Below are 23,684 nucleotides of genomic sequence, written 5' to 3'. Positions count from 1 at the left end.
ACCAGTCTCGAGGCGCTGAAAAAAGTTATTGTCCGCGAGTGGGCCAAAATACCTGCAAGTCACATTCGGCCAAACGAAGCAACTCCTTCGCTCTCTCAAGTCATCAAGTCAAGGCAAAAGGTGGTCATATCGAGCAAAAGTGAATTGATTCTGAATTTTGTATTATTTTTACACATTTTGTACTTTGAATTAAGTAAAAGTAATTTTCCAAACTGAATTTATGGCCTTTTTATTTGTTTACACTTCGAGTGCCGGACCCTGTATGATTCGTATAAAACTCCCGCAATCAAATTACAGAAAGTGTCAATGATGATCTGAATCGTGTTACACCATTTTACCCCAGTCGTATCTTTAGTTAAACTGTCATTCACATTTCAAAAGAAGGCAGATAGCGGTTGCACTAAATTCTTTCATATAACGTTGAAAACCTTAAAAGTATATCAAAAATACACTAGAACCTCACCTTACACGATTTAAGTTTACGCAGACCCTGTCAGCTTGGAGCGAAGTCAATCTTCAGTTCAGCAACGCCATCGCACGGCATCACATTCAACATATCATGTCAATTGTATGGGTGCGCAACCCTGCTATTTTGGCGCGCACGAATTTGACATTTTTCTCCCCTACTTCTATGTATAAGATTTGATGCGGGCTCGTCTGGGGGCGACATGCTCGCAAAAAAGGATGTTGCCAATGATTTGTTCGGGAAATGTGAGAGCTGGATATCTTGTTAATATGATGTCTTTGGTTTACGACAATTGAACGCGATAATCACATAAAACAGTTTTAGCATTATGAAGGAAATTTTAACTTGTATATTTACAAAACATTAAAATATGCATCAGTAAACTGAGTATTGTAAAATGTACATTAGTGAACTGTTTGATTCATATAGCCTAGTTGAGTTCTAGGACATCCAATAATTCTCTAGAAAGGAAACCATTATCTAAACGCATTACTAGGTATTTTTGTCATGATCAGAAAAAACTCACTCGCGAAAAAATCAGCTCAAGTGATTTTCTAGAAAAAACTCAGTGACTGAAGGAAATCACTTCCGAGAGTTTCATTCATGAAACGACCATCCACAAAACTCTGTAACTCGAAGTTCACAAGTGATATTTTGTGTCACAGAAATGTCGCTTGAAAGATGATCGGAAAGAAGAAGAATTTAATTTTTCGATGCTGAATTTCCACTACGCTTCAGTTCGACACCGGAGTGATTCGTGCAAGATTTAATTAATATATTTTCATCAATAAAAATATCTCTACTGAATAAATTTGCAACTGAGTAATAAAGACTGCAAAATTATCGATACACGTTGGGTGGTCAATATGAACAACAATAGTTTTTCCCACATTCCAGGTAGTAATTGAAGGCTGTTTTAATTCCATCTGGTTGACTACAGTGCACTGTTAAGATGAAACCCAATAAAACTCAATTTAGCATGAATTAGATTTATAGAAGACTGTTTCTTCTATAAATCTAATTCATGAGTGCAGCATTTTGCATGTCTCGAACACACAGCAGGCGCAACGTTTGGATGGCGCGTTTGAATTGGCGTAGCGAAATTCTGCGCTCCTGTTACTTCTATGGATGATATTCAAACTAAATTGGATCATATTTATTATTCGGCTGCATAACATGCTTTGTGATTGTGTTTTTTCTTTTATTTTTTATTTACACACTTAGAAAATTTGGAAGAATTCGTTAATAGTTCACCATATTTTCAACAGCTGACCATTCGGGGATCAGTTCGGTAATTCAATTAATTGCTAAGTGTCCGGTCACATAAGCGGCCATCCGCCGGAGGCGCTGCCCCCGGGGATGTTACCCGCAGCCCGAAGCTGTAACATCAAACCCAGACCAACACAGATAAAAATAGTCTTGAATTTAGCCTTAAGCTTATCCCTATCTTCTCTCGTTCTCTCTCTCTATACCCTCAAATCTATGAAATGTACACCATGCAATGTACTGACTCGATGTAAAAACTCCCCTTTCCCTATAAATCCTTCACTTTATACTTCCCAACCACCCCCAAATCCCTACCCAAAACTGTTACAAACCCGGTGTACGACCAGAATTAGGTTAAAACCGGGGATAAATAAACGATATAATAATAATAAGTGTTCGGTAATGGAAATTTTGTTGACCTGTCAAATAACTACCGAGAAATTCTGTAAATTCAGTTGTGTCGAAGAACGGATAGTTCGGTAATTTTTTTATTTTGGTCGAAAATAAAATTAAAATTTCTCTTAAGGTGTTGCACCACTGTAGAAAAAAAAACTCTTTTGGGGAATTACTTTGGAATCCAAAAAATGGAGTAATCCGAATTTTGCATGAAGCACTTTTTAATATGTATATTTAAGTACAGCTTGGCGGCATTTCCGCGAAAGTGATGCATTTTGACGGCCGGAAACATGAGTCAAGTAAATCTTGACCAATCGATTCAATATTTTTACAGAATATTCTCGATAGTCATCTCCACAGAGGTACGTAAGGATTTTTTAATTCATTGATTTTCTGTAAAATGGCAGCCCTTTGAAAATAGAACCGCACTTTTTCATCACATAATTGTTCATAAAAAAAATATTCACGATTTTCAAAAACCCCTACGTACCTCTGTGGAGATAACTATCGAGAATATTCTGTAAAAATTTTGAATCGATTGGTCAAGATTCACTTATGTTTCCGGCCAGCTCGAAAAACCTGGTTCTGAGATAAACGCGTTTAAAGTTTTCGGTGCTGTAAGATCTTTTGGAATATTATTTTCAAGATCATACATGACCTTCTGCAATGAAAAAAAATTCCAATTTTTGAATTTCCCTTAAAAAATTTTATAAATAGATACAATCTTTCATTCATCATTAACGTTTTTCTATTCTGGATATGTGCATTCATTAATTTTTCACTGCAAAGTGTGGAAAAATTTAGCTTCAGTCGTGACTACAGTTTCATTTTCCAAAACAAGACAAAAACAAATATAAATATTTAACATACTGAGAGATTTTAGTTCGAGGAAAACCAACATTACAAATCGTTTGGCAAAAACCCAAACTTTAAATGTGTTTGAGTTCATCCAGCGTATTATTTTCTCCGTCATTGATTTAAATTTCGGAGTTTAAAGTTTCATACTGCTCATCTGTAGGTGAAGAAACGTTCACTGTTTCCCAAAAATAGACATTTTAGTCGGATTGTTTTCAATTATGTGTCGCTTCAAAAAATAAAAATAGCATACTATTCAATTCAGCTCGACGAAATGAACAAATGTTCGTGTGTGTTACAAGTATTGCCACTCACTTTTCACTCACGGAGATAGCTGAACCGATTTTCACAAACTTAGATTCAAAAGAAAGCTCTTATGGTCCCATAGAAAGTTTCTAAATTTCATTCGGATTCGATTTCCGGTTCCGGAAATAACCGGGAATATGCACCGAATATGTGAAAATGATGTCACTCGCTTTTCTCGGAAATGGCTGAGCGTTTTTTCACACACTTATGTCGTTTTCGCTTGATGCCAAACCTAACCCAGTTTCCACTCTAACTGCTGTCAAACCGTTTGTTTGAAGCCAGTTTTGAACCTAGTTTCAACGTTGTTGAACTGAAAATCGAATCAGTTTCGAATCTGGATTTTATATCAGGTTTGCTCAAACCCCCGTTGCTAAGTGTGAAATCAACACAGTTTCGTGGAAAGTGTTTGTTTGATGAAACTGTCTTGGGTCAGTTTCAGTTTTTTCAAGCGAAAACGACATTAGATTCAAAAGAAAGGCCTTATGGTCCCATACAAAGTTCGTGAATTTCATTTGGATCCGAATTCCGGTTCCGGAATTACAGGGTTATATGAACCAAATATGTGAAAATAATGTTACTCACTTTTCTCGGAGAGCTCTGAATTAATGTTTAAAAGCTTGAAACCAATTTTCACAAACTCAAATCAATGTCTTAAGATGCCATCAGAACGCCATAATCTCAATTTTTATTCGGATACAACCCCACATTTCAGATGTAGGGTGCTTAGTGTAACAATGTCAATTTGATTTTTTTTCGTCATTAGTTACCAATTCTTTAAGTTGACTGGTAAATTCATCTATTTTCCAGGTCAGATAGTATATAACCAAATAAAAGATTGATAGTCCAATAAATGATTTGCTGAATTTCATCCAAGTGCGATTTCGGTACATTTTTTTTAAATTCAAACCATCATAGAAAACAGCAAAAAATGTTGTAGGTCATATTAGTTTATGATTGCATGAACCGAATGTCACTATGCCGAAATTTAGTTTTCGGTTTCAGAAGTACAGGCAATAGTAATCAAATAGTTTTACACTATCTCAAATTCAAACGTGCTAAATCAAAAGAAATCTTCAAAACTCTTTTCTAAAGTTTTTTAAATTGTTGTATTTCGAGGAATTTTTGCTGTAATATATAAGAGAAAATGAATAATATGAGAAAGGCAGCTTTACACCACTAGGTGGCTTAAAACAGGTTTTTATTACAGAATTCTGTGCAACAACTTGCGTGCAACTGAGCATACTGTAAAAGATTGCTTAACTTCTGTAAACTAATACCGTTTTCGTTTTTGAACCTACACGCGGGTGACTTTGACTCCGAGTAAAACGAACACGTGGTACGCGCCCTTAACAACAACTTATAAAAAAAGAAAAAATAAACAAACTCGCATGGATGGCGTGGTGCGACCCGAGGAAATTTTCAGAGCGAAACTACGCGATTGCAGTCGGATCTAGAGCGACCTCAGGTTGCTAAAACAAACATCTCAAAAATTGTTTTGGCGATTCTGGGCCAGCTCTCGGGCTGCTCTGATCAATAAACGAAAACGGTATAAAGTTTATGTACCGGAAAATCGATTACCTACTCGGTTTACCGGAAGTTTTCGTCAAAGAAGTTTTTCTTATCATGGCACTATTATTAATCATAGCATGTATGTTAATATTATTTGCTGTTTTGTCCTTCTCATATATAAAGGAACCGATTTTTGAACCGAGGCTCGGAGGGTCTTGTGTCATATACCATTCGATTCAGTTTGTCGAGTACGTAAAATGCCTATATGTGTGTATTTATGCGTGTATTTATGTGTGTATTTATGTGTGTATGTACGTATGTAACACAGGATGATATGTGCAGAAAAATGAAAATAAGTGCACTAACTGTTCTTAAAAACCGCTGAACCACAACTCACAAACTTAGATTCAAATGAAAGGTATAATTTCTCCACACAAAGTTCCTAGATTTTATTTGCGTCCGATCTCCGGTTCCGGAATTACAGAGTGATCAGTGAAAAAAATCCAATTTCAAATTACTTCCTCATTTTTCGCAGTGATGTCGTGACCCTTTTTAACAATCTTTGATTCTAATGAAAGGTCTCATTGTCCCATACAAAACTTCCGAATTTTATCCGTATCCTACTTCCGGTTCCGAAATTATAGTGTAAAGCGGCGAAGTAAAAAAACGTGCAATAATTTCTAAGCATGCCTCAAGACTATTCCAATCGTCATTGTCAATAGACGGCCTGAAGATTGTGACTATAGACTCAAAAATGGATTCCACACGGAGAACCCGCAGATCACAAAATTACAATATTGCAATTGTTGTTTCACGCCCTGGTTGTTTCAACTAAAATGTTGTTGATTCAACTAACATATCTGTTGATTTTTTCATAACCATTCAGGTAACCGAAATTGTTGTATTCAAATGCTGTCACTTGGCGGAGAACGAAGACAGCAAAACGCAGAACAAAAAATCTCTTCATTTCACCGGAAGCGTTTCATTTTGAAAATTTTCAATGGTAAATGAACGTCATTTATGTTAGTTACGTAGTGGTCCTTCTATGTAAGTGAAAGTATGCAGAATAATATAACAGTTAATTGTAGTACAAGTTTTCCACAACAAGTAGTTATTCCTACAGTATAAATGTTTTAATTTGTATCTGTAGCATTAGGTTTACCAGCGAGCCATTCTGCAAGTGAAGGAAAATATTTCCTAATTCCCTGTGACCATTTTTCTAATGAGTTCCCTTTTGAGAATTGTAATCTTTTGGTGCATTTATATATCCTTTGTGAGTTTAGTGATAAAGATATAAGCAGTTAATTAGGTAAATTACGTTGTTCAAGCAGAGAACGATTAGCTGCCCCCCGAAGAAAAAACAACAACTGGTTGAAACAACTGAGACATTTTTTTGCTTTCATGCATACAAGTAACTTTGCTGGGATTGTGTCTTTGCTCAATTGCAAGAGTGACACCTCATTGAAACGATTCATTGTTCGCTCAGGGTGTTTGGCATTGCTCAACTGAAACGTTTCATCACTTGTTTGTGGTGTGTGTCTTTGTTGGGTGTCGTTGCTAATCTGCCAGCACAATATATCAAAAATGACAGATTAGTTAAAACAACAGTCGATTAGTTGTACCAAATTTTAACCAATCAAAATCAAAAAAACAACTAATATTTTAGTTGTTTTGCGATCGAAGGCTTTTCCGTGCAGTAACTATTCTCGAACCGACCTCAATAATAACGATTCTCGGATTCCGGTGTCGGAGGTACCTGCAAAAGTGGGTCTCACTTCGTTTTCTCAGAGATGGCCTAACCGATCTGAGTACAGATTCACTCTGTAGGTTATATTAATTTATGGACAAACCTTTTTGTTTTTCAAGAATCAAAGAAAATTATTTTCCGAAAAACCGCACATTTAAATATGAAAATATGTGAGGTATGAGAAAGGCATCATTACACCACTAGGTGGATTAAAACAAGTTTTTCAAAGAGTAATAACCACCACGATATTGCTGAATTAATTTCGATTATTTCAAATTCAGAACATCAAACTGTAAGAGCTAAACATTTGGCATTTTCAGAAATTTTCAATTTTTGTTCATCGAATAATTTATTCACCTTGCATTCTGTAAAGGGTGAGATATAACGGCTATGAAAATTCATTTCATTTTCTGTTCGAGAATCATATCAGATATAGTCAATTTGCGAACTTTTTATTTTAAATATCAGGCGTACAACTTTGCTTCCGCCGTTTTTTTCCAAAATTAAAAGCTTTATTGCGAAAAAGTGCTTACAGATGTATTATTCAAAGTATTGTCCGTCACTAGCGACAACTTTCTCCCATGTTTTCGGCAATTTTCGGATCCCGGCTCGAAAAAAGGAGTCTTCTTTTGACACTATCCTTGAAGCAATCCATTTTTCCAACTCTCCTGTGATGGTTTCACCCGGTTTCAAGAGCTCGTAGTAAATCACACCGAGCTGATCCCACCAATTACAAATCATAACCTTGGCGCCGTGAATATTAGGTTTAGCCTTCGACGAAGAAACATGCCCGAGCTTTCCCCATGATTTTCTGCGTTTAGGATTATCGTATTGAACCCACTTTTCATCGCCGGTTACGATTCGATGTAAAAACCTCTTACGATTTTGTCTTTGAAGCAGTTGCTCACATGCAAATAGACGGCGCTCGATGTCCCTCGGTTTCAACTCGTACGGCACCCAGTTTCCTTCTTTCTGAATCATGTCCAGGGTCCTGAGACGTTTTGAAATGGCTTGCTGACTCACTCCTAACGATTCAGCAAGCTCTTCTTGGGTTTGGCACGAATCTTCATCAAGCAATGCTTCTAGTTGTTCATCTTTCAAAGTTTTTTTCTCTTTCACCACCATGTTTGTCTTCGACATCGAAATCACCATTTCTAAAACGTTGAAACCACTCCCGATACGTTCTTTTACTCAGAGCAGCATCATCGTAAGTTTCTGAGAGAATTCGATGCGCTTCAGATGCATTTTTGCTCGAATTGTAACAGAAAAGTAAAACTTCCCGCAAATGACGAGAATTGGGCACATAAACAGACATTTTCGAGCGTGAATAATACGAAAACAAGAACAACTGTCACTGAAACGGCGATGACAATTCGTTAGGCACTGTACACACTCACTGTAAAGGCATTATCATCTATGTATTTTAACCAGCCTCAGCCGGTACAGCCACCTATCGGAAAACGGCGGAAGCAAAGTTGTACACCTGATATTTTCGAGGAGAACGTTCGCTACAAAAACTTTTCACAACTGATTTTCGGCATTAAAAATGCCTTACTCTTCGCTATACAGGGTATATTAAAAGTTTCAAAAACAGTCGCGTCACCTTTTTCTGTCATAATTTTGAACGATAATAACTCAGTCATTTGTTGATGGATTGATATAATTTATAATTATAACAATCAATCGATTCGGAAATATTTACTTAAACATGTATGGCAACGTCGTTCCAGTATTTCAATAGTATATCATTGGAAAATTGGTTTGAATCGACCTGTGTTTTCACGAGCCAATCACAGCTTTCCATAATGATGTCATCCTCTTGTCCGATTTGCGCAGTATGAGAATCTATAAATATATGCTTGAATACATTTCTGCTTTAGTTAACCCGAGCGGTTGCGAGCGAGCGAGGACTGAAAGTTAGATCCATTCGCTCGCTGGATAGTCGCTTTTGTATGTGTGCGGTGTGTTGACGCCGTGTTCACTTGAGTATATTGAATACCAGTTAGCTGCTCATTTTGATTCGCCGGTAACTAGCAGGCAAATTTGGGACTTTTGGCGATAGATTTTTCGGACCTAATTTGAAGCGCTTGATTTGGTTTGGTGATTTGTTGATGGATTTACCTCATTTAACTTGATTCGAAAGCTTCAATATTGACTTACCTTACCTTACCTAACAGCTATAGGCCTGGGGTGTCCTTTGCTGTATCAAGCATACGTCTCCACATAACTCGATCCATGGCTGCTCGTCGTCAGCCACCCAAGGCACGGATGCTTCTGAGATCACCCTCCACTTGATCGATCCACCTTGCTCGCTGCGCTCCTCTTCTTCTTGTACCAGTCGGATTATATTCAAGAACCATTTTCACTGGGCTGTCGTCCGACATCCTTATGACATACCCAGCCCATCGTAGACGTCCGATTTTAGCTGTCCGTACGATAGGTGGTTCTCCTAGTCCTTCTCCTTCACCGTCTCCACGTTCCGTCTTCCATCTGCACTCCGCCATAAATGGTCCTCAGTACCTTTCTTTCGAAAACACTGAGGGCGCGTTGGTCCTCTGCCAACATAGTCCAGGTCTCGTGGCCATAGAAAACAACCGGTCTAATGAGCGTTTTGTAGACAACAAAATATTTTGTGCCGACACTTTCTGAATAATATATAGGATATTTATCGAAAACTTCAAAATATAAAATTTGTGGAAGGCATCAAAATAGAATAGAGTTGTTCTGAAAGAATCTAATTGTCAATTTTATCAGTTGCAAAAAATCTAAGCGCTTAAAGTAAAGTAAGTTTATAATTTGTCACTAGCTTAGTGGATCATGTTTTTTTTTGTATTTGTTATGAGAACCATAGAATTATTTCGTTTTAATTTCTGCGAATACCGAGTCTTTCGAAATTCCGCTTCAAAGTGTATGTTGATAGGTGACGTGTTCTGAAGACGTTGAAAGCACCATGTAGAAAATCTGTTTTAATCCACCTAGTGGTATAATAATGCGTTCATAGTTTCATAGCTATATAGTTGCGAAAAAGTCCTGCAGTGAAATCGTTGAACGGAGTCAACAACGGTAGAAACAACGGCCATTAAAACTATATGCATAAGATTAAACATAAATACAAACGGGTTCAAAATGAATACTTAGGACGAAATGAGCATGATAGTGTTTCGTACGGTCTTTCGAAATACGTTAAACGACTAGACAATTTTATACAAAATAAAGCTTTTTGTTCAACTGTATCATGCCTTAAAAAAAACAAAAAACGTCGCGATTTTGATCCATTTTTCTCCACTGTGCAACGATTTAAAGTGCTCTGAAACTTTTTGAATAACATCTACAGACAACTTCATGACAATCGATATTTTAAAGTTATATTTTTAATTATCTTTCGAATAATTTTTTCTCATAAAAAATCCTAATTTCATCTGCTGCATCTTTTTGTGTCCCTCCTCACCGCGGTTCGTGTGTAGACCGTCGCAATCGGCGGACGGCCCTAGATCTCTTCCGCGACGTGGACTCAAATCACGACTTCTGCAGTTCAACTCGAGCCGGGGGTATGTCAGTACAATCAGTACCATCCCGAGATCATCGCCCCTCGCAGGTTTCAAGTTTCCATTGAACAAAAGTTCCACTCCAGCTGCAAGGCCGTAAATCACACTGAACTGGCGAAGGACGATGGTCTGGGCGGTAAAACAGAAAAGAATCAACAGCATCGAGACAATTAACCCACATCAGTTGGTGTCGACCCTCAACCACCCAAATCAAAGTTTCGAATATAATCTATCCCTGCTGGTAACCACCCATTTCCGGAAAGGACAATGAAGTGGGAACAATCGTCCGATTGAATCCGGAAATCGGATTAAATTTTATTATATCTTTATTTCCCTGTTAATGCAATTTGGTTCGCGTCAAACAAACGTTGCTGGACAACAGCCCAGTTCGCAGAAGACATGCTGGAGGCTGTCCGTCGAAAACCCTGCCGTACTGCCAACGCGTATTCATGCTGGGAAAATACAAAGGGTCCCACAATCGTCTTCAACGTTCACATTACACGAAAACATGGTGCTCCAACGACAGTCGTAGTATCAAAAACAACCTTCTGTTATGTAAATATAAGAATCATGGCATGTTGATCAATAAATAAATAAATATCCGTCGTGTGCCCACGCGAACGCACCTCGCACGATCACCCACCGTCTGAGTGACTTTCAGAAAGTCTTTCTGCTTCCCCATCTCAATTAAATGACGATACAGCCGCACCACTAACTAAGCCCGGGAAGCAATCTCCCACCGTCAACATCCGGTCCCACCTAGCGGGGAAGCAATAAAAATAAACAGCAAATTCACTCATCCAAACAAATAAATCAAAGTTTTCGAATGTAATGTGACACACAGACATTAAGGCGCGTATTTGCGTTCATGTAGAAGTTCCCCGCATGCTTTTATTGCGTACAATAAATGCTTCCTCGAAAGCCATACACAAAAAAATACGACGACGCGTAACGAAGACTACCTTTAGGCGTACTACAAGAACACGACGGAACTTTCCCGGAGGATAAACCGTTTCGTGTAGAATGGTTGAACCTTTACCGGAGTATTATGAGCCTTCTGCCACCAACATGTTTGCAGCGATTTCCTGTTTCTCACTTTCATTGAACTGATGCTGACGCTGCGCTATGCTTCATCACCTCACTCGATGTGGGTTGTTTTGTTTATGTGCAATACTTCTCTTTCACAGGACAGCCTTCAAGGAAGATAACCTTTATGATGCGATATGGCTAGTTTCAAGATAGCTGAAAAGAGGGTAACGGTTTGAAATGCTCACCAAACTTTGGCGGGATATTCAATGGGCTGTTTTGATTTCACACTCGCGTTATTGACGGGTAAATGATGAGAATTCTGGTGAAGCTAATCTTAAACTGAAACTGGAGCTCTGCAACTGAAACTGAAAGTTGAACTCTTCCTGAAACTGAAACTCTGAAACTGAAACTTTGAATCTGAACTCAAGCTTAAACTGACACTGGCACTGAAACGCTAAAATTGAAAGTGAAACGCTAAAATTGAAACTAAAGTTCTTATACTTAAACTTTGAAACAGAAACCCGGAAACTGTGACTGAATATGAAACTAATACTAAAACTTTAAAACTTAACCTGATACTTAAACTCTGGAACAGAAACCCGGAAACCTGAACCTGATACATGAAACTCTGAAATTTATACTGAAGCTGAGACTCTGAAAACAAAACTCTGCATCTGAAACGAAAATTCTGAAAATGAATCCCAAATTGAAACTCAAAATCAAATTCAAACTCAATCTCGAACTCAAACTCAAACTCAAACTCAAACTCAAACTCAAACTCAAACTCAAACTCAAATTCAAACTCAAACTCAAACTCAAATTCAAACTCAAACTCAAACTTAAACTTAAACTCAAACTCAAACTCAAACTCAAATTCAAACTCAAACTCAAACTCAAACTCACACTCAAACTCAAACTCAAACTCAAATTCAAACTCAAACTCAAACTCAATCTCAAACTCAAACTCAAACTCAAACTCAAACTCAAACTCAAACTCAAACTCAAACTCAAACTCAAACTCAAACTCAAACTCAAACTCAAACTAAAACTCAAACTCAAACGCAAACTCAAACTCAAATTCAAACTCAAACTCAAACTCAAACTCAAACTCAAACTCAAACTCAAACTCAAACTCAAACTTAAACTTAAACTTAAACTCAAACTCAAACTCAAACTCAAATTCAAACTCAAACTCAAACTCAAACTCAAACTCAAACTCAAACTCAAACTCAAACTCAAACTCAAACTCAAACTCAAACTCAAATTCAAACTCAAACTCAAACTCAAATTCAAACTCAAACTCAAACTTAAACTTAAACTCAAACTCAAACTCAAACTCAAACTCAAATTCAAACTCAAACTCAAACTCAAACTCACACTCAAACTCAAACTCAAACTCAAACTCAAACTCAAACTCAAACTCAAACTCAAATTCAAACTCAAACTCAAACTCAAACTCAAACTCAAACTCAAACTCAAACTCAAACTCAAACTCAAACTCAAACTCAAACTCAAACTCAAACTCAAACTCAAACTCAAACTCAAACTCAAACTCAAACTCAAACTCAAACTCAAACTCAAACTCAAACTCAAACTCAAACTCAAACTCAAACTCAAACTCAAACTCAAACTCAAGCCAACCAAAACACGTTATCCGGGTGACCATGCATATATATAAGCTAAATGTTCAAATTGTTTCATCATTCTTTCTGGAGCGGTTATCTCCACCCGACGGGCAGTGCGGAATATTTTACGCACATCAACTTTATTCTGTCTGTAGCGGTCAAAGAACGGCGGTTTCACCCAACCCCGAACAAAACTCGTCCATCGGTATAGAATCTGTTGCAGATATTGGCCATCCTGAAGACGTTTGATCCAAATTTTTAGCGGTTCTCCAATAGAAGCAGCATTAGAGGAGAAGAAAAACCAAACGTAAGCGCGTACGCTGGTGGAGGAAAAAGTAGAAGAGAAACTGAAAAAGTTGTTGCAGAAACTAATTCTAAAATAAGAATAAAAAGTAAGGAGGGGAGTTTTTTACGTACCTACATACCTACATAATTCCTACATGAATACTAAAGAACTCAACGAAGATGCTTAACTAAAAAACTATTGATTTAATTTCATTTAATGGTCAATAGTGACCAAACGCGGCACATTTTCGCGTTATTAAAGTGAGATATTAACAGTTCAAATAATGAAAATGCATGAAACCTTTTGAAATATTATTGCCCAGAGGCAAGACACGAATGTTTTCCAATTTCATAAAACTGCTCTGCCAACTAAACATATCAGAAAATGTAGAGAATTTCAGAACAAAGATTTATCGAATTTCGCAAGCAGTAATTGTAAAACGATTTATCATCTCAAAAAATGTCCCTACGCCAAATTTGAGCTATTAACGTTTTGATTCCGGAAGGGATGAATCCATGTTTCATCCATTGTTACATATCGATGTGAAAATTCCGGTTTGCTTTTTGGTCAATAGTGAGCAAACGCGGCACATATTTGCGTTATTAAAGTGAGATATTACCAGTCCATATAATGAAAATGCATGAAACCTATTGAAATATTATTGCCCAGAGGCAGGACACGATTTTTTTCCAATTTCATAAAACTGCTCTGCCAACTAAACATATCTGAAGATGTAGAGAATTTCAGAGCAAAGATTTATCGAATTTAATAAATAATAGCTCGAGACGATCGGAAATAACTATCAAGAAATTTCTTGAAAAGCCGCAATTTTAAACTTTCCCAGCGAGTCGAACTCATAAAATGGAATTGAAAATTACCAACGTGGCCTAATAAACGCAGCCAGTTTACATAAATTATACCCAACAGTCGATCAATATTTTTTCTATCATACACATGGTTAAGAAATTTGATATTCGCAACATTATTGGTACATGAAAGCTGATGCCGATGATAAGTAATATTTCATGGCATCGGCTTGAATAACACATGAGCTGAAAAGTCCCGGACCTAACAAAGAGAACACGTTTTTTTTGGTCAAAATTAACTTTACTCATCAACGTAATCTCAATCAAGAGCAACGCAATCATTCCAGCACCGCTCTAACATTCCAATACCACTTTTGTAGAACGATTTATCTTTAGCGATAACCTCTTCATTCGTGCGAAATTTCTTACCGGCGAGCATTTTTTCAGGTCTGCCAATAGTAGCTGGGAGCTATATCTGACGAATACGGTGGATGTGGGAGCAATTCTAAATTCAATTCATGTTGTTTTGCCATTGTTTTGATTGACTTGTGGCACGGTGCGTTGTCTTGACGAAACATTTTTTTTCATTGCCATTTGCGATCGTTTCTTTACAATTACAGCCTTCAAACGCTCCAATAACGCTATATAATATGCACTGTTAATGGTATTTTCTTTCTCAAAATAGTCGATAAATATTACACCACGCACATTCAAAAACACCGAGGCCTTAACCTTTTCAGTCCATTGTTGTGCTTTGGACGAGATTCACCAGTTGCTGTACGCTCAGATGACGATCGGTTTGATTCCGGAGTGAAGTGATGAATCCATGTTTCATCCATTGTCACATATCGACGCAAAAATTTCGGTTTGTTACGATTAAACACGACCAAACACTGCTCAGAATCATCATCACGTTCTCGTTTTTGATCAATAGTTGGTAAACGCGGCACATTTTTGCGTTTCTCAAACATAATTTTTTTAAGTGAAAATGAAATTTAGAAAAATATATGACAGTCTACGAGAGCGATTTGCATTTCTATGTGGTCTGTGAATGCAAGTTATTACGCGTAGTGAGCAGATTACTGTTCATATTTTTTACAATAAAAAGTCATTCCATGATACAAACTGTTATTTTTCATTATTCGCAACAAATTCAAATTTCAAATGCGCTTATCAAACACCGGTCTGTGTGCAAAGAATATATTGACTTCCATAAAATATCTGGGTTATTTTACAAACCGCCCATAACAAAGCAGGAATCGATGGAACAATTATATTCGAAAACTTTGATTTATTTTTCGGTGGAAGAGGGGTTCTAGACTTGGAACACTCACTGACGGATTTTCACTCTTTCCCCATTCAGATATGTGTTCACGATCGTCAGCTACCTGATCGGTGTGTTCATTTTCGCCACCATCGTCGGACAGGTCGGAAATGTGATAACCAATCGGAACGCGAACCGGCTGGAGTTTGAGCGGCTGCTGGACGGCGCGAAAACTTACATGAGGCACCACAAGGTTCGATTGCATCCACTTGCACACTGAAACCGTAGACCGTACTGTTCGAAATTTTATCCTTTCAGGTACCCGGCGGAATGAAGCGACGCGTTCTGCGGTGGTACGATTACAGTTGGTCCCGTGGCCGGATACAGGGCGGTGGGGACATCAACACAGCTTTGGGACTGCTGCCGGATAAGCTCAAAACGGAACTGGCACTGCATGTCAATCTGAGTGTGCTCAAAAAGGTTACCATTTTCCAGGAGTGCCAACCGGAGTTCCTACACGATTTGGTGCTCAAAATGAAGGCGTACATTTTTACGCCCGGTGATTCCATCTGCCGGAAGGGCGAGGTCGCCCGAGAAATGTTCATCATTGCCGATGGCATCCTGGAGGTGCTGAGCGAGACGGGCAAGGTGCTAACCACGATGAAAGCGGGGGATTTTTTCGGCGAGATCGGAATACTGAATCTAGACGGGTTGAACAAGTGAGTACCCTGGGTAATGAGTCTGCCACAATTTCTGGAACTGGTGAATCTAATTTTTGCAGACGAACGGCTGATGTGAGATCGGTCGGTTACTCGGAGCTCTTCTCGCTGTCACGCGAAGATGTACTGACGGCGATGAAGGACTATCCGGAAGCACAAGAGATTCTTCAGACGCTGGGACGAAAAAGACTGATGGAGGTGCGCTGCGTAAACAGAAAGCACGCCAGCAAACATGCCACGAAGGAGCACGGCCATGACCATAGCTCAAACGTAACCAACAACAATAATGCCCATACCCAAGGTGATAGTAGTGATAATAGTGCCTCAAAACGTATCGTAGATAAACTAAAAAGTGATGTTAAGGGATTGAAAAATGCACTCCGGAAGCCAAGGTAAGCAACGTCCAAAGACCAGCGAATAGTGTTTTGAAATACGCTGTTTTTTTCTCTTCATTCCAGAACGGGAACAATTAGACGTAGTAATGAATCGATCGAGCTCCAGCCTTTACAGGGAACTAGCAGTGGCGGAAGTGGTGGCAGCGGAGGCAAAACTCCTAAGACCATGCTTCGTCGGATGGCCCGAGTGAAATCGGATGACATCCACACGGAGGACGAGGCAAAGGACAACGATAAAGTGCCAAGTCCGATTGGTGCTGGACTTCCACTGTTACAGCGGCTGCGGCTCCTCAAAGAAAAACAAGTCAGTGATCTACGACTAAGCTCACCTAGTAAACTCATCCTACAAATCATGCATCGCTCACTACATACATCCATCCATTAAGCAAGTGTTAGTGTAGGCTGATTTTCCCACCACAATAAACTCGCACCTTTTGTTAGGGTACAGTCACCGTAGCTTTCACACTGCCGTTGTGTCCATAGCCGGCCAAATTATTAATTGCGAAAGTGATACTATACGTGATTCCGATTGCTAATTATGATTGAGTTACCATTGAAAAATCTGTTGCATACCCGCTTTGCTGAATTCTCCTCCCATTCCAGCTATGACACCAACCAACACAAAGATGCCACTAGACGTAACAATAGGTTCCGATAAACAATATGTCACCTTGAAAAAAAGATACGCTCATGCTCACCGCATACATATGGACACTACACTCATTTAATCGTTTGCTAATTCCTGAATTGTATATATTGATAGTAAGATTAGATATTAGAACATTTTCTTTTCTTTTCTCTTTTTCTTTATTTCTATGTATGTGTGTGTGTAATGTGCACGTCCACCCCACAATTAAACACAAATATCAAAAAAAATGTCAACAATTGAACCAAATCCCAATCTTCCACGAAACAATAAATAACCAAACTCCGGGTTGGGCGATGGCGGAACACGGTTGCAAAACCAAATCCCAACTACTTATACTCCAAACCCGACCAAAACCAATACCAATCCAAATTTTTCCAACAAACAACAACTACAAAAAAAATATAATAAAGGACCGAGAAGAGCGCGCCGCGAAAGCGACCGCCAACCAAGTCACCATGACCACCACCGCACAAATTATCTCCCCGCCGCATACTCACGTAACCTCTGCCATATCACCACAGGAATCGATTCAGGAAGAACCGGAACCGGAAGTAATCGGTGCCGGATTACCGTTGATCCACCGGCTACGGTTGCTCAAAGCAAAAGAGGAACGCCTGGCCAAGGAGGCCCAAGCGAAGGTAATTGATCGCTGAGTATGTGTTTGTGTATGTGAACGGTGTCAAACCTTTTCCAAACCCCCCTGGGTTTCGGATTACAGCGAGCAGCAGAGCTTCAGTTACTTGAACGAGGCTCAAAATAGACTGAAAATCCCAAATCATGAGTAAAAATTTCATTTATTTACTTAAACTTTTAAAACGATTAAATAATAGTATCATAGATTTAGTTCGTCGATTAAAATCACTGCAATTCGATAAATCAACCGGTAGAACAATGTTCCCCGTGCTCCACCAACAACTTGTGGATTCTGAATCAGCTAACAGATGATTAGCAAAGACACAATCCAAACTCCCCACACCAGTATTATATTCACCAAAGCGTTCGAATTTCTTGTTGATTCTAGCAGTGAAACTTGTGACGGTTGAAATATCATAGGCGCATTCATTACGTTGCTAGTGATTGTTTATTTATTATTTACATTGCTATTCGTGGTGAAGTTATTAGTTCAAAGTGAATTATGAAATGAAAAGTAATTGGAAAAAGTACACAGCATAATATATTAACTTTACAGGAGACAACGATTCGTATAACACGTGAAGAAACATAATTCGTTGATTGCAAAATATATCAGCCGATATTAAACTGAAGAGACTCTCAATCCTTTCAGATTTCAATATTTTACGAGCGCTGTCAAAGTTGATTCTTGTTAATAAAAAGAAAGATGGTTGAGTTTTCTCAAAAATATATACGGAAAAATTTGATTTTGATTGTCAAGTTACACTGCATTCTAACATTTTTGTTAATGCAAATACGGTATCAAAACTATTGCAAAATTCGGAATGTGATTTATTTCTGGCGAACTCGGTTGTTTAGGAAGAAAAACAAAACGTTCTTCTGTCTGAAAGCAAGGATCTTACGGATAATCTAAATTGATTGCCCACTTGAGCATTGAAATCTAGTCTATCCCGTGTTTTTTTTCGAATTTCGAATTACGATTTCTTCGAAATTGCTGATTGAAAAATACTTCTTTACGCGTTTTATTTGAAATAAAGCGATTTTTTATTTAATTTACGCGATGATCGCGTAAAAAAGGGTTTTGCATAATGAAGAAAATCTCAATTCATATACCTTGTCGTTCTTGGTCCATGTTCGTGATGCCAGATGCGATCAATAGGACAATTCTGATTGCTCTAGATCACCCGAAAACTACCTGGAGTTGTAACTCTACGACTATGAGCAGCATTGAAAAACTATACATAGACAGCTGAATGATCGAATAGATCTTAATACCTGTTTTCACCGAAGTTCTTGGACGACTGGGAACCAGCTAAGAACAGCTATAAATAGACATGTGAGCATTGTGTAGCTCTAAGAGTTCTAAAGCCTGCGGCAAAATAGGCAAACTAATCCTTGGGACCTTTTTCTTAATAACTATTTATTGGCTAATGAGCTAAAATTAAATTATTAAGATTTAAATTGGGTGTTCAGCCACAAGTGGTGACTTTTCAGCCCTATTATATACATGATTTGGTTATTACCATGAGGACATCATTTGCTTCCGCAATTCTGAGTTTTCTGTGTAAGGAAAATCTAAACCTACTTGTATTGTGTAATGGGGAAAAGGAAACTTCTATACTAACCTACTAACTAATACAGAGAGCGAATCGATTCAATTGAAGATTGCATCGATTTTTGTCGGAATTTGCTAATAATATTATGACATTACATCTAATGGTTTTATATTTGTGAGTCTGTGTAACTCATTTGTACTAAACCAGGGAGGACGCTTCAAAATCATTTTCAGAATTTTATTCTGAATCCTTTGAAGCATTTTCTTCCTGGTGGAACAACAACTTGACCAAATTGGTACTGCATAAAGCATGGCTGGCCTGAAAATTTGTTTATAAATTAACAATTTGTTTTTTAGACAGAGCTTAGAATTTCTGTTTATAAGAGGATATAAACATGTAATATATTTATTACACTTTGCCTGGATTCCTTCAATGTGATCCTTGAAAGTGAGTTTTTTGTCATATGTTAAACCTAAGTATTTTGCTTGATCAGACCATGTTAATTCCAAGCCATTCAATTTGAGAATGTGATTATTGTTTGGTTTAAGAAGCTGTTTTTAAGTTTCCTAATAATTTACTTAATTTCATCAAAATTCGTCTCAATAATGTCATCTTGTGATAACACTTGGGTTGAAAGATGATCATATTTCAGTGAGACTTCATTTTCAATAGGACTCACAACGTTCAAATTAAAATTATGGACACTTTCGAACTACTGAGCTAGTTTTTGAGCTTTTTCGCCATTTGTATGAAGTATTTGATTTCCTTCCTTGAGAGCAGGAGCTTTGGGAACTGAAAGATTTCTAGCTTCGATAATGTCATGATTCAAATTATCAATTGCTGTGTCGATGTCCGCAGAATTTTCTAAAATAGTTTCAATTAGCTCTATGATAGTTGAATAGAGAACTAATTGGATTAATTATGGTTTCGTTGGAAAGTCTGAATGTTACGGGAAGATGATCTGAGTCAAAGTCAGCATGTGTAATCGGTTCACTACAAATGTGACTTTGATCTGTTAGAGCCAGATCAATTGTAGAGGGATTTTTCACGGTTGAGTTGATTATGAAGTATTTTTCCATTACGGTTATTTTGTCTACAATTCCACTGGACATGCTTAGCATTTAAATCCCCTATTACGAAAAACTTCGGTCGATATCTTGTGATTTTTTTTGCAAATCGCCTTTACGGAAATTTAATTGTTCGCCGGTGCATTGGAATGGCAAATATGCTCCAGCGATGAAATAAATTCCATGAATGGTTTCAACTTCAATTCCCAAGCTTTCAATAACTTTAGTATTGAAAGAAGGTAAAATTCGATGTTTAATTTGCCGTTGGACAAAAATGGCAACTCCACCACCCATTCCAGTAAACCTGTCGAATCGATGAACCACATAATGTGGATTACTTTTCAATTTGACATTTGGTTTAAGAAAAGTTTCTGTCACAATGGCAATATAAATTTTGTGAACTTTGAGAAAGTTATAAAATTCATCTTCACTCGATTTTAAAGATCGAGCATTCCAATTTAAAATATTCAAATAATATTCACTAAATTTTAAATTCATTATAATATTATTTGCAAATTGCCATCCGATTTGAAATGCTTCAAAAAGTGATGAAGTCGAATTCATTCAGATGATCATTTGGAAAAGTTGATCTTGTAGGTAGATCGTTTTATTTTCAGTTATATCGCCTAAATCGACTTCATTTAAAGAAGCGAATGGCATTAAAGGAATATTGGTAGACTGCCATTAGAAGAAGATGATTTGGCCGATCTACCTATTAATAAATTGTTTTCGTTAGAAGATGAACTGCAAGGCGGTCCTGTGTTTTGATTATTTACATTAGAAGAATTAAGTGGTAGATTTCTACCTGTTACACTAGCGTAACTGACATTAGAAGAAGATGATGACGAGGTCGATCTACCTGTTAATAAATTGTTTTCGTTAGAAGACGAATTGGAAGGCGTACCTGTTTTTTGTTTTAAATTCGAAGAAATAAGTGCCTTAGGCGGCGTGAAATAGGCGTGACATTTGTAACGGTTTTTTTTTCCTGACAGGACATTTCAAATAATTGGATTTATGATTTCCATCGCACTTTGAACATGAAAATTTATCAGTGGTTTCATTCATTGGACAAACGACTTTCGAATGCGATTTACCACAGTTCAAACACCGTACCTATATCCATATGACAATTTTTGGTTCCATGGCCGAAGCCTTGGCAACGACGACATAGCGTTAAGTTTGCAATACGATTATGCCGTTTATAATGTTACCAATGAATTTTAATGTGGGAAATGAAACGTACTTTTTCTAAAGTTTTCAAATTGTTTACGTCACTTCGATTGAAGTGTATTAGGTAAAGTTCATGGAAATTCCAGAGCGTGGTTAAGAAGTACCATTCGCTCTTTTTTCATTAGTATTACTTGGGAAGGGGCAAAACCAAGCAATTCTTTTAGTTCATTTTTAATTTCATCAGTACTTTGATTATTTGATAAGCCTTTCAAGACAGCCTTGAAGGGTCTGTCTGATTTTATATCATATGAATAAAATTTATGAAGTTTCTCGGACAAATATCGGATAAGACGTTCGTAATCTTCCAATCCATCAACCAAGACTCGACATTCTCCTCTTCGTCCGATTTGAAATGAGACTTTTACTTTCGGGAGAAAAGAAGAAAGCTCAGTACGGAATGCTTTGAAGTCGGAAATCATCACCGTCACTGGTGGCATAGATTGTTGTTTCTTCCCAGAACGACAAGCGTCCATTTTGGGAATTTTTGAAGAATTTTCTTCTATGTCGCTACAGTCGGATTCAGGAAGAATCTCATAAATATGGTTAGACGGCGGGACGGAAGGGAAATCCGTCCGTTGTCTTTTATTTTTACATTCAGATTCTATAAGATCGTGAATGTTATTAAAAAAATGTTGAATAACGGATTATGATTTATTCCGTATTGAATTATTTTTAGCCTTAGGCTTGTTGCCTTTCCGGTTAGACGCAGGCATTTTTGAAATGAATGAAATTTGAAATTAATTTAACTAGGCTAAAGTAGACTGTTAGTGATTCAGGTAGCCTTGAAAAAGACTGAAGCCTTGAATCAATGAAACTCTAGGTGCGTGCGGTGCGAACGACTATTCAACACTGATCCTTGGGACCAACGATGGGGGTGGCAAATCTCTTATTTTGCCCGGGCGCCAAAATTCCTCGGTACGCCACTGCATCCGATGTTCAATTTAGCTGGGTTCCTTTAAATTAACCCAGTAAATTCGAACATCGGACGGATCCCAGTTCTAGGTGGATTTTGTCGACCCGCGTCGGTCCGATCATCATCGGATCGATTAAGCACGATATCGGCTCGATCGTAGCGCTGCATTCGGACCGTCATCGGACAATTCTGCACCTTTTTTGCATCAACTGTGTCAACCTGAAAAAGCTTTACGCTTTCATTATGTATCGCTAGAGCAAAAGAGTGAAAAGATACTAAACAAAGTATTTTCGATCAGACGTCTCCGTCTCCCATGATCGGACCGATACGGGTTAACAAAATCCACTGGGATCGCGAACGTTATGATTGCGTTTCGAACAAGATTGACGTTTACATTGGGCCGTACGAATAAAACGTATTAACCCTCTCAGCAGGCGGTTCTATTTTGTTGGTCGATGAGCGCTTATTGAACGACATACTGCACGAAATATTCGTTTAGTTTGCTTATTTGTTTATTGTTGTTTTTTTTCTTGTAAAATTGTGTGAAATCTAGGTGTTACCTTCATATAGAAAGAAAATTTGTTGTTATTCTACGTGAAGTAATGTTAGTTTAAAAAAAATAAGTGGAAAAAGCTTCGGAAATTGTCCAGCAAAACTATTCCAACGGGGCTCCAACTCCTCATATTAAAAATGGCTTAACAATGGACCTCTGTCTGCCGGGTTTGTTGAACGAAAAAAAAGGCATTCGGTTCAACGGTCTGTTTTAAAATCGGCAAACGAAGGTCCCGTGTTGGTCTCCCGTTGAACGATTGATTGAACGTTCATTGGACCAACGATGGACCACTGTTGAACGTTTTTTTTTTTCTAAAAGAGAAGCTTGAGTTTCGGTAGTAAATGCTACACATTTCCGGTAGGTAGCTCTGAAGGTTGCTACTCGTAAGTCTACTGATATGGTGAAATATAAATATGGAAAAGGGTGCATTTTGCTGCACTAAAAAAGTTTCTTGCTTGGCGCATGCTTATGTCAGCTTCTTAGGCTCTGAGTAGATAGGAATAAAGTAAATTCTCAGGTTGGAGAGTAGCACTAACTGCTTGTTCGAATTTGTTTTTATTTTTTTTAAAGTTATTATTAAGTTATGACTCGGTAAAGTTGAAGTTCTCAATATTCTATATGCAACGTTGAGGCCAAAGGAGAGAAAATAGGAAGGCAGATAGGGCAAATTGTGCGTGTGAAAAAAAATCTGGAACGGAAAAAAAAATTTCATTGCTTTTTCTCAACCTATCGTCAGCTACAAAGATTTAGAATCAATCTACGAACTTCACAAAATTCAAGGGTGTTAAATTTATTGGGATTCGTTAAAATTCAGTTGAGCTTTGACAGTTCGAATTTTTCGTTCCAATTTTTTTCTCAGACTTGATATT

The 23,684-nt window shown here is 37.7% G+C and overlaps 1 protein-coding gene across 8 annotated transcripts in view; it reads left to right on the top strand.

The window, feature by feature from the left end:
• The window catches only part of LOC131432509 (uncharacterized), a 547,181-nt gene that overhangs the window by 508,335 nt on the left and 15,162 nt on the right, over positions 1-23,684 (top strand). For 6 of the 8 annotated variants that reach the window (XM_058598836.1, XM_058598831.1, XM_058598832.1 and 3 more), the window contains 6 exons: positions 10,010-10,093; positions 15,200-15,353; positions 15,419-15,819; positions 15,882-16,211; positions 16,278-16,518; positions 17,274-17,501. In XM_058598836.1, the coding sequence (XP_058454819.1) occupies positions 10,010-10,093; positions 15,200-15,353; positions 15,419-15,819; positions 15,882-16,211; positions 16,278-16,518; positions 17,274-17,501 (1,438 nt within the window). The remainder of the gene's footprint in view (positions 1-10,009; positions 10,094-15,199; positions 15,354-15,418; positions 15,820-15,881; positions 16,212-16,277; positions 16,519-17,273; positions 17,502-23,684) is intronic. The other 2 variants (XM_058598834.1, XM_058598837.1) reach the window with 2 other exon arrangements.

Source organism: Malaya genurostris, chromosome 2 (genome assembly GCF_030247185.1).
Source record: "Malaya genurostris strain Urasoe2022 chromosome 2, Malgen_1.1, whole genome shotgun sequence".
Classification (NCBI taxonomy): domain Eukaryota; kingdom Metazoa; phylum Arthropoda; class Insecta; order Diptera; family Culicidae; genus Malaya; species Malaya genurostris.
The sequence above is the reverse complement of the archived record's forward strand: the minus strand, read 5'-3'. Positions and strand labels throughout refer to the sequence as shown.